The following is a 15,675-nucleotide window of genomic DNA, read 5'->3' as shown; positions in this document are numbered from 1 at the left end:
CATCCCAACAAATAGGAAATCAAGCAAAGGCAGCACATGGCATGTATGGATAAGCAAGAAACTCCTAATTGAATTGAAGCATAAAACAGAAATACACAGGAGGTGGAAGCAGGGGCAGGTTACCCAGGAGGAATATATACTTGCTGTACCATCTTGCAGGGGTGGAATCTGGAAAGCCTAGGTGGACCTGAAGGTAAATCTGGAAAGGAATGTGAATGGCCACAATAAAGGATTCTCCAAGTACGTAAACAACAAGAGGAAGATTAGGGAAAACTTGGGCCCATTACTTAATTGGGCAGGGGAATTGGTGACAAATGGAAAAGGTTGCTGTACTCAGTGTCTATTTTGCCTGTCTTTATCAGTAAAACTAGCCATTAGGAATTCCAGGCCTATGAGATCTGAAGAAGCTTGGAGCTGGAGCAAGGAAGACTTACTATTGATGGAGAGGATTAGGCTAGGGAGCACTTCGACAAACTGGATATCATTAGTCCATGGGGCTTAAAGGTTTCTAGCCATGAACATTGAGGGAATTGGCTGATGCTTTTGTCTCTGGGCAATCATGGTGATTAAGAAATGTTTCTGAGAAAGAAGTTAGAGCAAGTATCACTCCTGCCTTCAAAAAGGGCAAGAAAGGAGATAGAGGAGCTACAGTCTGGTCACCATCATTTCAGATCCTGGAATGAAGGTGGAGAAAAATCTCCTGTAAAGCATTTCCAAATGCATGAAAGACGAGAATACAAATGAGAGTAGTCAGCATGGATTTACAAAGGGGCAATTATGCTTAACTGAGGTGTTAACCTCAGACAGTGGGATAACTAACTTAGTGTGTGAGAGGAGAGTACTGGACGATGTTTCTTACCTCAGCTTTAGTGGAATGTCCAGTCCTGGGTTCCCCATACAAGGGCAACTTCACTGAAGCCAGAACAGCATCGAGAAACAAAGACAATTAAGAACTTAAGCATCTTTCATATAAGGAGAGACTGAGAGAGTTGGGACTCTGAAGAAAGCAAGGCACAGAGGGGTTTTTATCAATGTGCATAAATATTAAACAGGAGGGAATGCAGACAATGGAGTCAGACTCTTCTCAAAAGTAACCACTGACAGGACAAGAGATGATCAACACAAAAATTAAAGCACAGGAAAATCCATCTGGAAGAAGATACTTTTTAAAAAAGATGTGTTGTCAGAGTGATAAAACACTGGAATAGCTTGCCCAGAGAGGCTATAAAATAGTTATGCATGGAAATTTTCAAAACCTCTCTGGACATGGTTCTCAGCAACATCCTCTAGCTGACCTTGCTCGAGCTACGGGGATGTAACATAACAGATCCTAACAGACCTGTTCCAAACTAAACACTTCTGGGATTTTCTGAAGGACTCTTAATCTTTTAATCTTTTACTGGACTTTGTGTGAGAATAGTATCACTGAAAGAGGAAAGGCAAAGGTGGCCTTCAGTTGTACTGTTTATTATTATATGCTGTAAGACAAAAAAAAAATTAAAACTTTTTCTGTCTGTACTGTCTTGACTACTGAGGAATAATGGCTTTATCTTTCTCCACAGGTTAGTAACAGCTCTGGGGAGACACTAGGAGCAGACAGTGACTTGAGTAGCAATGCTGGTGATGGCCCAAGTGTGGAAAATGGAGGCAATCTGACAGGATCCAGGGGCACTGTGTCAGACAGTGAAATTGAGACAAACTCTGCTACTAGCTCTATTTTTGTAAGAATGTTGCATACCTTTATTTATTTTAAAATTCCTGCCCAGTAATCATTTTAATTTTGTTGTGTATTTGAAGAAAGGTATTTGATTCTCTTTGGAGGATTAATCAATAATTATTTACAATATTAAAATACTAAAGATTAAATTTTTGCTAGATCCATGTGCCTTTCTTCATAGTCTGTGCAATATGTGGTTCTTTGAGTATAGTAGATTTGCATTCTACGTCATGTTACAGGCTCTAGCAATCTTTAATTTCACCCTTGCTTGATGTTACTCTCAACCAAATTGACATTTAATTCCCCTTCAGAAACAAACAAACAAAAAGGTCAAAGGGCACTGTCTGACTTTAATTAACTAAAAGGAACTGATAGCCTGTTTGCTAGGAGCAGCTCTTTGATACAGAAAAGTGATGAGTCTATGATGATGATGGAGTTTAGCAGTTCTTCTGTTTCTTAAAAACATTAATATTAGCTGAAGTTTAATCATAACTTTTTACTATCTTTTGCTAACTGGGAGATATGTATGCAGTAAAATTCAAATGCTCTTAGAGCATATTTTGTTTTAAAAGTTCTTGACTACTGATATAACCTACTGATATAGCCTTACAAAGAAAATAATCATATACTTGACTTAGTTAAGTCACGATTTCAACCATATGTGACAACAACTTGCAGTATCTAAACACTGGTCTGATTGCATTCGTTATGTTATAATCGTGGCTGAATAGTAAAAGCCTTTACCAGGCATGTACTTCAGATTTTAAACAGCAACCAAAATTGTGATAGTTCACTGCAGCTTTTTCTTAAGAGCATGAAAATAATGTAACGTCAGCTTATTTAGTTGAGAGAAAGTCTTATCAGTTACTGAGGAGTTATACTTTGTGGGTCGGTAACAAGCATAAAAACAACACAAAATAAAAAAAAATCAATTTTTCTGCATTTTTGACATTTTTGTACTTGACTAATGAAACTAAATAACTAAATAAAGTTTAAGACACCTGTGCAACATGTTTAGAACAAAGAAGTCAGATTATGTGACATGGGATGAATGTCAGGTATTATAACGTAGTTTACTTGGTGCTAGAAATAGATGGGCAAGTTTGTCATTGTGGTTCCTTCTGACAGTCCCAGCATACAGTTCTTAGACCAGGTGATACGTAATAATTTGCTAAACATTAGTAAGTTTACTGAGCCTTTATGAATGGTAAATGAAAGATAAATATGGAGATCAAACTCAGGTAAACTTATTCTGTTTGTGAATATTCATTTTCTATTTTCATCCTGAGAAGATGTCATGCATTTTTTTCCTGTGTTCCTCAACATCTGTGTAATGGTAGTAATATTCAGCTGTTTCCTGAATGTGGGAAATATTTACTGTTAGAACAGAGATAAATTCTGCTTAAGTGTGAAATGTAGAGGATAATGGAAGAGGTTTAGTTGTTCTGTCGCTTGGTCTGGGATTTGCATTTTTTGTTTTGTCTGTCTGGATTCTGGACTTCTAAGTGTATTAACTTAATTTTTTAACCAAATAACTTCATTATTTTTGGAAACATTTGTGGGAGAAGTGTGCATGAAATATAACTTGCAAATTGTTAAGTGCAGCAGTATATTGTGAGAAACAGCCCTGCAGGTTGCAGAGATATCTGACACCTCGTATATTATTTTCAGGCAAAGTCTCATAACTTGAAGCAAAATGTAAAGGAGAACAAAGGCAGTACTGCAGGGAAAGGTCCAGAGGATGGGAACCAGCGTGTCTATCTCTATGAAGGACTTCTGGGTAAGCTATTTTTGGGGGAGCAAGGGAATCTTTTATACTGAAGCTGGAGTTATGTCTGGGGCAGACTGGAATTTATGCATTCCCAGAGATTGTTTCTTTTTAACTACTCCCTGTTGTATGTGCTGGTAGAATATGAGAGTCCATTAGGACATACAAAGTAAAGCAAAAGATTTGCTGGGGAGATTGAATAAGTGAAGATGGGAGGGTGGTGTAGTTTGCATTACATGTAGCTTTTTCAAGGCTCTTGTTCTTGAGTAAAAATACTTCATACCGTTGGAAGGAAGATGGACCTTAGTTAGCTATACACAGAAAACTAAAATCTATTGCTGATCTTTTAAGAAAAGTTCTTTCAGTTTAAGTCTTTGAATAAAAGCTACTAAACTCAAAAGTTTAATGGTTTTAGAGTGCGCATCCCTGAATTAGCAGTATATTGTTTTTTGTTTTTTGTTTTAAATGTATTTTACCTGGACTTGCTGTTAATCAAGAGCTCTTTCTTCCTCTGTTTTTCATCCTTTCTATTCATTCTTCCTACCCGCTTGGAATGATACAGGTAGGGATAAAGGATCTGTCTGGGACCAGTTAGAGGATGCTGCAATGGAAACCTTCTCTATGAGTAATAATCTCATCTTTCCACTTCTCTGTGTGTTTGCCATGATTTGTGTTTGTGTGAGATATTCCTGTCGCTTTCAAAAGTGTTTAACAATGTATGGAAGAAAGTACATTTCTTACAGAACAGGGATGAGAGATTCTTTTGTATAAATTTTTCAAAAGATTATGCCATGCATTAGAGCAGTATGTTTTGTCTTTAATTGTACACTTTTCCTCTGTTGTGATTTTGCTTGTGATTTAAAAGTTACTCTTTTTTTTTGCTTTTTTAATATTGATTGTTTGTTGTTTTGTCATATTTTCAAAATATGGGAAAAAAAAAAAAAAAAAGAAAAAGGGAAATTGACTGGAATAAACACTCAATTTTTGTATGTACTTCCTAGGCAAAGAGCGCTCAACATTGTGGGACCAGATGCAGTTTTGGGAAGATGCCTTTTTGGATGCGGTGATGTTAGAGAGAGAAGGAATGGGGATGGATCAAGGACCCCAGGAGATGATTGACAGGTAAAGTTTTTAGCAGCCCTATTTTCTTTCTCATTATTTCACCCGGGGCTGACAAAATAGAAAGAATATTATTTTAGTTCGTTAGTGTGTGTTATTTTGTCACTTTGTAAACTTTGGTGCTGTTACTGATTGTTCCAAAATGAGCCTTTTGTCTCTGTGCTGGTCAGCATCTCCTGCTACTGAAATACTATCTTCAGTTGTCACTTGTCTCTCTTACACTTGTGATATTTTTTGAGAAAGGAGTAATGGTAAATCTGATCACACTATGGAATAGGCTCAATAAAGCAAAGGATTTCTTTGTTCGGACAAGTGTATTCTGGAACAAAGGGATGTACCAGTGTTTTGAAAAAAGTTAAATATCTTCAGGAAGTGCATTTTCAACTTTCCCGGAATACAAAATTGTAAATAGGTGTTTTTACAGTTTGTACTACAAATAAACAAAAATCATGAAAACACCACAGTGAGAAAACAACTCCATAGAAACATGTGTGACTGCTTAATGCTACTTCTAAGCTGTCTTTACTGCCTATTGTTATTTTTTTCTCAGCCATGCTAAAGTCTGATCATTCTCTGTTCTTTGTACCACCAGTGTCCGTGCCATCTATAGCCATGCTATCATGTAGAATTAGCTCTCTTAGCCGAAGTAGCCAGAAGTAGTCAGTGGGTTGCTCGTTATTGGAAAAATAAGCAGTTTGAAATCTGTCTACTCAACTGGAATAAGAGATGACCTGCACACTTCTATCATGAGTTAAATGCAGCTGCCTAGCAGAAGCAAAGCTCTAAAGAGGGCAACTCTTGTACTGATTTATATGTTCCTCTTCTAGCAGTTGTCATGAAGCTGCAACTGTGGAAGACCAGTGGGCTGCTGAGAACTTTCCCACTGAGCATAGTCTAGTTGCTTGAACTAAATAATTAATGAATGCTTAATAAATGAATGCATCATTGTACCGGAAAATGTCTGTTTGGCTTAGTGTTTTTGAAGATTTTATTTGCCATACACTTTTTATGCCCTGCCAGTGCTGTAGTGAATTGGATGATTCTACTTCACAACTAACTATTCTTGCAGGTATCTTTCCTTGGGAGAACATGATCGAAAGCGTTTGGAGGATGATGAGGACCGCTTATTGGCTACGCTGCTACATAATATGATTGCTTATATGCTTATGATAAAGGTGAGTGTTTTTTTTTTAATAGATCACTGCTTATATCAAAACAGTGTATTCTGGTGGTGGTGTCTTGAAACCAATATAGTGTAACACAATATATTGAAATATCTGATGTCAGTGAGGAAATTGTTGTAGAACCTGGAGATCTTTTGAGGTTTACTGTCTTAGTTTAAGCAGTCCTATGCTATAGGTATGCATATACACTGCAATATAAATGAAATTTTTAGCTGTACCAGCACCTTTAGAGGACATTCTTACTCTCAGTAATATGGGTTACAAGTTATGTAGAGAGCATCTTTTAGTCTGATTTCCTAACAGCTGCAAATTCTAGTTTGTTTTGGGGAAGACAGAGTTGAAAGGAAAATATGGGCAGATTATGAATATGCATATCAATAGCTCAACGTGAAACTTGCAGTTACTCGTACAAAATCCTTTTTTTCATTCAGTGGGCTGTCTTATATGTTCTTAAGATTGTAGGTGGCTACTAATAACTTTCTTTTAATCTAAATTATTTCTGAAATAATGCAAATTTTCCATCAAAAGTCACTGGAAAATCAGTCTTCTAAAACTTTTGTCCAGATGTAGTCTTGCTTTTCCAATCCTGTAACAGTTTTGATGTACTATTCTGCTCATGCAACACCTTGAGAATCAGACTGGGTATACACTGGTGGTAGTTTTATAACTTTTTATGGTGTATATGAGGAGGTGAGATATTAATCCATAGTAGCGAAAAGATGAAGAATGTCTGATATCCAACCAGTGGAGAAGTTGCTTCATATAATTTTTTGGAGGGGAAAATGGGGAAAGAAACAAGGTTTGATTTTTTTTCTGATAGAATATGAAGATAAGTTTTAAGGTGGAATTTGAGTATACCTGGAATGAGTTTATTTCAGAATAAGGCTGAGATTTGGCCATTAGGACTTGCATCCTTGTGATACTTTCAGTAGCAGCAGTAATAACCAGTTACTTTGATCAGTGAATGCAGAAGGGGAGAGCGAATAAAGTTGATAAATGGCAACATGGAGAAATTGGAAATTTTGATCTCAGTAGTGGGAAGTGGGTTGTAATGAAATTGCTGCTTTGCTGTGCAAGAGTAGGCAGGAAATCTGTTGTATGTAGTGTCTTTTGCCCTGTAGTTGGGAAAAGTGGAGTATGAGCAATTTTTGCTGGTACTGCTGGGCTAAGGAGGACCTAGCATGGTTGAACTGCAGATGAGTTGTTTTGCAGTGTTAGCAATGAAAACAAAAATATGTTGAATTCAGGAGGCAGAGGAAGTTGCCTGTGATTAGAGAAGAGTAACTAACTGTCTTTTTATATGTCCTTTCTAGGTGAATAAGAATGATATTAGGAAAAAGGTGCGTCGTCTGATGGGAAAATCGCATATTGGATTGTTGCACAGCCAGCAGTTAAATGACATTCTAGACAAGCTTGCTAACCTGGTAGGTGAAACCATGATGAATGATGCATCTGTGGGAGCTTCAGTAGAGGGAGAAAAAATACTTCAAAATTCTTCTATAAATGCTCAGCTGCAACACTATGAAAAAAATATTAAATATCAATTATATCAGATTATTAAATACTGCCTTCATATGTATGGTATAAAGACCATGGTTAGTTGTATGCCCTGCTTATAATATTATGTAGTCATCCATCAGAACTGCAATGCAAATATGTATAAACGTGAGACTTCAGCACTAGAGTTCTGTGCAACTTTGATGTTTTCCTAATATCACTATTGTTGGGAACCTTTGTTCTTACTAAGACTGTAACTTAGTTTTATGCACAGAAAGGATGTGAAATTCTCCAATTGTTAACTGGGAAAAAAGCAGGCCATTTCACTGCAATGGTAATAGTTACTGGAAATAGACACCTCACTATCACGTACTGAACGTGGTACCAGCTTGAAGGTTGTTTTGTGCTGCAGTGACTTTCATAGTTGCTCTTTTTGAAACTAAACTTACTGGAGTATTGTGCCCAAGGCTTTGTCCAAAATTGCCTCTGATCGTTTATGTTAAAAATACTTTTCTCTTGTTGAAAATGCTTCTAGTGTCACCTACTGGACACTTCTCAAGAAAGCTGGCTTCAAAGTTCATTAATGATGCTGTATTATCTTACCTAGAATGGACGGGAACTCCCTGTGAGACCCAGCGGCAGCCGCCACATCAAGAAGCAGACTTTTGTAGTCCATGCTGGGACAGACACTACAGGAGATATATTTTTCATGGAGGTAGGGAAAGGAAAATACATTAATGCAAATAGTAGCATTCAATAAATAGTATTAGAAATCTCATCTAACTCATCTAATATTTTGTGCTCCCAGGTGTGTGATGACTGCATTGTGCTGAGAAGCAACATTGGAACTGTGTATGAACGTTGGTGGTATGAGAAACTCATCAACATGACTTACTGCCCCAAAACAAAAGTTCTGTGTCTGTGGCGAAGGAATGGTCAGGAAACACAACTGAACAAGTTCTACACAAAGAAGGTACACATTTTATTTAATAAACAGGACAGCGCAAAACAAATATGTTGTATTGGTATGTCATGTGTTTTAATCAAATAATAGCATTCTCTATTCAGTATTCTTTACTGAACTGCAATGGCTGCTTAACAATACTGATTGAAGGTAACATTTTGCATTGTCACTGGAGGTAGTAGTACAGCAGGATGTAATTAAAAACAACATGTAGCTTTTACTTGTTTTTTGATTTGAAGAACTAGGAGTAATATGTGATTACATAGCAAACATTGATGTGTGCTATGTGAAGAAAGGGATTTCAGCTACTAAGTGTTGAATGGTTGTGGAGACTTAGGAATATGTCAAAAATAGTGTGTTGGATTCATGGGCAAAAGCTAAACAAAGTTGTATCTTGCAATTACCTGTGCTATTTTGAATGGAAAACTTGATCAAAAATTGTTGTTTTTTTTTTCCCCTGGCCCATGTTTGGTTTTGCTGATTTCATATATGCCTTATCTCCACTATTTGGAAACTTATGATTAATTATGTACATAAAGAAATAGCCTAAACCTACTAGGAAAACTCCAATAACTCTTAAACTCCAGTAACTCCTACACAATGATCAGCAAACAAAAGGTAAAGATTTGTAACTGCAAATGACATATTGAAAGGCTACTGTTTTTGAAGTGTAAAGAGTTTAGATTTCTGCTTCAAAAATTTAATTTTGCATAGACCAAGTCATTGTAATTCAGGTGTGAGTACAGAGGGAAGGAATACAAAAGGAGTGTGCTGAAGAAGTTACTTAGAAAGTCAATTGTATGTATTTGGGGCCTTGGATAGAAACCCAGGCAATTCTATGATTCTATGAAATTTCTCTTAAAATTTACTCTGAGATTACAACTTACCTATTATGTTATATTAGAGAATTGGAGGAAGATTGTTTGAGGAGTATGGCATAAGGAAATGAAGGTAATTATTAATGAAATGAAAATAATTAACAAAAAGATAAATTATATGAGGGTGACCAGCAACACTGTGTTTTCTGAATGTTGAGAGGAATGGAGAGGGATTGTAATATTGTTTTGAAACTTCCTCTACACTAGGAAACTGAGTAAACATCATTCTCATGAGTAATCTAATGCACCCATTGGGTGACCCATTCACTGGTTTATGCTGTTTAGATACAAAATACTTATTTTTCAAGTTGATAGAGAAATTATAAATACCATATAGTAAATAACTGTGGTTAATCTTTAATAGACTTTTGCTATTGTGCACCACATCACCACACGGGGCTTGCTTATGCTTTTTTTTTATTTTTATTTTTAAATAATCTTGCTATTCACTTCCCCTGTAATATGAGAAAATAACATTATTTTACTCTTCTTATATGTTAGTGTCGGGAATTATACTACTGTGTAAAAGACAGCATGGAACGAGCAGCAGCAAGACAGCAAAGCATTAAACCAGGTATGAGATTTGCTTGTGGGGAATATTTATTGTTTCATCTGTCATCATCCAGGCTTTTTTATTATTTATTTAAGCATCGTGTCCTGTAAGTTGGAAACCAGAAGGTAACTTTGCACAACTGTGTGTACACAGCAGATTTAATATTATTTTTAGCTTGCCCCCGTATACCTCATTCTAGACCCAAGCAAAAGCAAAGCACCTGTATAAAGAAAAGTCCACATGTAAGGAGGACTAACTACCAGTAAAATGATAACTTGAAAATACTATGAAGCTGCAACTTTGTTTTCTCTTCATGGCTGTCTAACTTCTATTTCTGATTGGGGTGTACAACTATATCCACTTTGTGTTGAGAATTGAGTCTAGCAGTATGTCTCTGTGAATCTACAGTGCTGAATCTGTTGCTTTCTGCAGGCTTCCAAAGCACAAGTCTTTACTATTATTGGAAAGTGTTGTTCTTGTGCAAATCAAATACTTGTTAGTCTAGTGTCCTTATATTAATGTCACTTATCCCCTGTAGACATTATTCTTGGTTTAGTATCACTGTGTGAGACAGAATAATATAATTACAATTAGCGTAAATTCCTTTTCCTGTTGAGTTAAAAAGTCTAGAAAAGGGGATTTGTAATTTTGGGAAACCGAGTTCTTGGATGGGAAACTTTTTGTTTTTCTTAGTTCCCAGAGAGGAGTAAGTGCTGTGTCTATATGGGTAACAATCATGGGGGTGAATTAATTTTTACATTCTTAAGACCCTTGCATCGCTTGTGCTGCAGTCACTTTACAGATTCAGGGTAACATTGCTATGTTTTTCAAGTTTGATTTTTCAAAGTATTCAAGTAATGATTTTTTTTGTCACAAGTGTTCCTTTTTTGCAAGCAGAGCTAGATCTAGAAGCTGTGCTTTGAGGTACAAGCAAATTTTATGGTATATCTTAATGCCACATCTCAGGGATCTATGCTTTATATTCATAACTGACATCAGCATGACTGAAAAAGTGACTTGCATTTAAATTCAGCATCCTAAGGATTCAACATTCAGCTTAGCTGTTGTAGCTTGTAAAAAACATGAATTTCCTCCTAACGTTAGTCCAGTTTAATCTGAGGAGGAAGAGAATGGGCTGGATTTTCACTGAGGGTGAAAGAGGCAAAAGTATATTTGAAAGCTATTCTAAGAATTGGGCAACAATGCATTATTAAAAAATGTATTGAAAGCCTTTCCCCAGTTTAGTGGTTTTGCACTAGTGATGTTTAAAGACAAAAAAATAAAATAAAGAGAAAGCATTTTCTAGCTGAAGTGAATGATGCGAAAGAAACCAGATAAAAATGCTTAGATGAAAATAGATGAAAATCTGTTTATGTCTTCTATTGGTTTGTCATTGCAACCACAATTTTTTATTGCTTAAAGTACAAAATAATGCCATCAAAAACTACCAAGGTCAAAACTTTGAAGCCTAGTTTGTGCTGCTTATGTGTTTGTACTGAAGAGTTATACTGCCTTTGGTATCATGTGATTGCATTGTTCTACTATCCTCTTCTTTTTTTTTTTTTTTTTTTTTTAACCATGCCATGTTTTACCAGGCATTTAATAAAAATAAACAGAACCCCCCCAGCAATCTGAAACACAAGAAATATAGGCTGAGCTGACCACAGGTGTCCTTTGCATGTAACAAGGCTGAAATTTTTTGATACTCAAAGATCCACTGGTGTTCTGATGACTGTCGTTTGGGAAATTCTACTGAAACGCTATGTGCATCAAATTAAAATTTGTTTTTCTTGTTATGCATTTACCTTGATCATATGACTGGATTGACTGCTTTTATTTCTGTTTATTCTCTTCACCCTCCCCTTTTTTTTTTTTCCTTTAACATATCACAGGCCCTGAGTTGGGTGGTGAGTTTCCTGTGCAGGATATGAAAACTGGCGAAGGAGGACTTCTCCAGGTGACACTGGAAGGAATTAACCTGAAATTTATGCACAGTCAGGTATGAGGGAAATCTATAAGATGACAATGTGAGCATGAAGCTTTTTGCAGCTTACCTGCATCATCTGTGTTTCCTCTTCCCAAAGGTATTGTGAACAAAGGGGTAGTGCAGTGGGGGATGAAAAATGCATGCACAAATAAATATATCTATTTATATATGTAAAAATACACTGAAATGAGATCCTCATGACAGCTATAATGAGCTGAAGAAAAAAAAAACAAAAGTTTAGTGGAGGTTTCAGTTTCTGGTTGCTTGTGGTCAGAATTGTCTAAATGCAAAATAAGTGGTAAACATGATATTAAGGGATGAAAAGAATTGATCACTTGTAATCTATACTGCCATAAAGCACCACATTGTGAAAATGTGGCATAAACTGTCAGCATTATAGATAGTGTTTGAATTTTGCAAGTGCAAAGGGCAACTTTCTGCACCATATGTATTCTGTCTTCTTTTAAAAAATGAAGAATTGTCTGTAGAATTCAGTATGAAAATAGAAAAAGTGACTCTTGCTGTAATTCATAAAAATGAGAATAAATTACTGACTCTTTTCCATCTAAACTTTGTGGGCATAGAGGAAACACAACTAGAATTGCCATTTCTCCCTTTCTGTGGATGTTGTTTCTGTTGCTTCCTTTGATTTTTGTTTTGCTTTGTGTTTTTTGTTTTGCATATGACATTAACTGCATGCTGTGCTAGAGAGTAGAATCAACTTTCAGGAGAAGAAGTGAGAGAGAGAGAGACAGAGACAGTGAGAGTGTGTGTGTGTGTGTGTGTGTGTGTGTGTGCGTGTGTGCGTGTGTAAAAAAAACCCAAAAGCTTCTGTCAGTCCTCTGTGGAATTTTTTTCCTTTCCTCCTGATTAGATATTTCTCCTCACATAAGCTTTATTCTTTGAATTAACGTAAGTGTAGATCCCACTGGAAGTTCATGTGGATCTCAGACACACATGCTCAGAATCTTTATTTAATACTTCTCCTGAAGTTGCAGCAGCACCATGTGTCTCTTTGAGTTCATACTCAAAGAATATGAAGGGCCAGGGTGAGGATTAGAGAACTGTGAGCCTCCTTGGGTTTTCTTTGTGTTTATTACCAGGTTAGAATGACTATAGCTGACCTGCTGTTAGTATTTCAAATGTGTTCTATGTGACTACTTTTTTTTTTTTTCCTGAAAGGCTGGAATAACATTTTGAAAGAAACCTTAGAGAAACCTAGTGCTGATTCTTACTGTAGGACTGTGAATCCAACATTGCTTGTTGAATTTGGAGTCACAGACACTGAGTCCTGTGTTACCACCAGCACTCGTAGAGTAGTACATTTATCATGTTCTTCCTGGAGAATGGTGTTCTAATTTGTTGTCAGTGATGAAAGCTGTTACGTCTTTTCTGTAGGATGATCTGTGCAAATGCCAGGTCAGACCTTTGAAATATGCCAACTGTCTTCCCCACCCTTAAAGTTATTCTTCCTCTTCCTCCTCTTTCTTATGAAGCTGCAATCAAATGAGTTCCTATTATTTGAAGTAGATTGATGCACAGTTCTGGAAAATGCACTTGTTAATTCAATATGTTGAACTCCTGAGTCTGTTAGATTTACAGTGTTAACTGGCAAGGGAATTGAGTACCTAAGTGGACCTAAGACCTATCCTAGTTTTCTTCAATCTCGAAATAAAGTGTCTGGGCAGACATCAGAAGTCTTCCATTTGAGGGTCTGTAAAGAACACGTAATTGCAGTCATGTAAAACACTCCTTCTAGTGGCACCATGCAAAAATAGCCTTTTCAAATTTCATCATCTGTGGAGCTAAAGGATGTTTGCATTCTTATTCCAACACTCATCAAACAGACTGCTTTCTTAATAAAAAGTCTCCTGTTTCAGATAAATTGTTCTTTTCATTTTTCGTGTAAATGGTAAGAATTCCTCCCTAAGGCAGTTGATTTCAGAATACATACATACATACATACATATACATATATATGTATATAAAAGCATAAGTAAACCCAGGACTCTACAGATGTTTCACTTTGTTAACAACTGCCTTTCTCTATTTCTTAATCAGTTTGTATGGGGATATTAACTAACTAATGCCTGTAGGACTTCATCAGACACAGCTTCCTTTTCATCTTCCTTTTCTTACCCCACATTCAGGCTTCATATTTGCCTCTCTCTTCAACAAGGCAACTTGGATAAAAGATTTCTATTGCTGTGATTGGTTAGAAGTCATAGAAATAACCAGTCTTCCTGTGTTTTAATTGATTTCTACTCTGTTTTTTTTCAAAAAAAAAAAAATTAAAAGGTCTCTCTTCTGACCTACCTGATAAGGCTGAACATACTGCTTCAGTATCAGAATGGTGCTGCATTTCCTGAAACTATTTTTGAAGACTCTCAGCTTGTAGTGTGTGTACTTTGGCACTGCCCCATTCCACAGGAGATGTCTTAGATACATGATGGACCAACCTGTTACTGATGCGTGATAGTTCACAAATTGTCTCCCCATGCTGGCAGTGCACATAAGGTCAAGAAGAAAAACTGTTCAAGTTTGTCCGTGCCTAGAGGATCAGAGGAAGTCCTGCTGTAATAGGGAGGAGTTAAAATGTTCCTGTGATTTTGGCAGGCTATTCACAAACTTCTACATTGAAATCTACAAATTTTGTCTCAGTAACTCTGTCCCAGTTAAGAGTTCATCTGCATGGTAAATAAATGGAAGTTTAATACAGTGCAGCAGACATGTGCCCACTTACAGTAGGATCCACAGTGAATGCCCTATCTTGAAGAAGGTGTTTCCCTAGGTTTACTTTACACATTTGTGTGTTTGCTGACTGAGAGGAGAACATCTCTGTCCCTTAATCAGTGTAGTGAGAGGCTGTCTTTCAACTCTTGTGTTATGAAAATCGGTAACTTAACTATAATTTTGACAAATTCTCAAATAGATCCTGACTTGTGGAAACACAGCATTCTGTATTATACACAGAACATAATGATCAGAAATAGTCAGGTCTACTGGACAAAACAGGCCTTTCTATTCAATTTTTAAATGTTGTGGTTTAGACTACAAGCAAAAACTTTTCACAGGGGGCATTACAGAAAGAGGAAACTGAGTACAATAGAGGGTTCTGATATTGTCTGGCTTTGTCTGTTGCTATTCCTCAAAAAATAAAATATTTTTAATCAATGAAATGTGGGAGAAAACATACAAAGAAAGATGTGATTAGTTCTCCTTTCCTGAGTGCCTGAATGTAAGCAGATGCAAGCTTCAGATTTTTTGTTTAGGTAACTGGAAGTTTAGTTTTTGATGCTGATCAAAAAATATCTTGTGACTATTTGTTAGTTCTCTGGTTAAAAAAACAACAACAACAAAAAAGCACAGACTAGAAGATCAGCCTGACTTGTGGTCACATTTACTGACCTCTGTTGATACATAAAAGCCGATTTCTTGAAGAAGAAAAAGGTGATTGTGATTCTCTTTGCTTTTTTTGGGGTAGCATAACATCTAGGGCTGTATGACTTTTTCTAGTACTGAATTCGGAAGGGTTGCACATGTAAGATCCTAAGGTCATGCTGCCAAAAGTACATAGGAACTGAAACTATGGATCCAGACTCTTGTGATACAGTACTGCAAGTGCATCTCTAAGGTACTGGAAATAGACTTACTGTGACTGTTAGGGTGATGTTACTCTTGGTGTTTCTCCTGCCTAGAAATGGAAGCATATTAGACACTACTGTGTGGAATTTATTTATGGTACTTTCTATAGTTCTTATGTTTGTGTATTGACTGATCATTGTGGAGCTGTACATATGCAAAGGGACTGTTTTATATCTTGAAATATATTGGCTATTGAACAAACTTAATATGCTCAGAGAACTTGTATATTTATGCAATCTTGACATTTAGGCTTGTCATTTAGACTGAAAAACCTTATTGTGTAGTTCAGTTATTTTGTCTTTTGGGGTTTGTGTTTGTGAAAATGAGTTAAAAGGTTTGTCTTCTATGCGACTGCCCAGCTGA

General features: G+C 36.5%; 1 protein-coding gene across 16 annotated transcripts in view; it reads left to right on the top strand.

Annotated features, from left to right (window-relative positions):
- The window catches only part of MADD (MAP kinase activating death domain), a 67,975-nt gene that overhangs the window by 44,257 nt on the left and 8,043 nt on the right, over window positions 1–15,675 (top strand). For 12 of the 16 annotated variants that reach the window (XM_090140896.1, XM_090140900.1, XM_090140894.1 and 9 more), the window contains 10 exons: window positions 1,563–1,721; window positions 3,389–3,497; window positions 4,048–4,110; window positions 4,487–4,607; window positions 5,674–5,779; window positions 7,102–7,212; window positions 7,893–8,000; window positions 8,094–8,258; window positions 9,629–9,701; window positions 11,573–11,679. In XM_090140896.1, coding sequence (XP_089997022.1) covers window positions 1,563–1,721; window positions 3,389–3,497; window positions 4,048–4,110; window positions 4,487–4,607; window positions 5,674–5,779; window positions 7,102–7,212; window positions 7,893–8,000; window positions 8,094–8,258; window positions 9,629–9,701; window positions 11,573–11,679 — 1,122 coding nt within the window. The remainder of the gene's footprint in view (window positions 1–1,562; window positions 1,722–3,388; window positions 3,498–4,047; window positions 4,111–4,486; window positions 4,608–5,673; window positions 5,780–7,101; window positions 7,213–7,892; window positions 8,001–8,093; window positions 8,259–9,628; window positions 9,702–11,572; window positions 11,680–15,675) is intronic. The other 4 variants (XM_031593414.2, XM_090140901.1, XM_090140897.1 and 1 more) reach the window with 1 other exon arrangement.

This window comes from Phasianus colchicus, chromosome 5, assembly GCF_987193195.1.
Source record: "Phasianus colchicus chromosome 5, bPhaCol1.hap1.1, whole genome shotgun sequence".
NCBI classification, from domain to species: Eukaryota; Metazoa; Chordata; class Aves; order Galliformes; family Phasianidae; genus Phasianus; species Phasianus colchicus.
The sequence above is the reverse complement of the archived record's forward strand: the minus strand, read 5'-3'. Positions and strand labels throughout refer to the sequence as shown.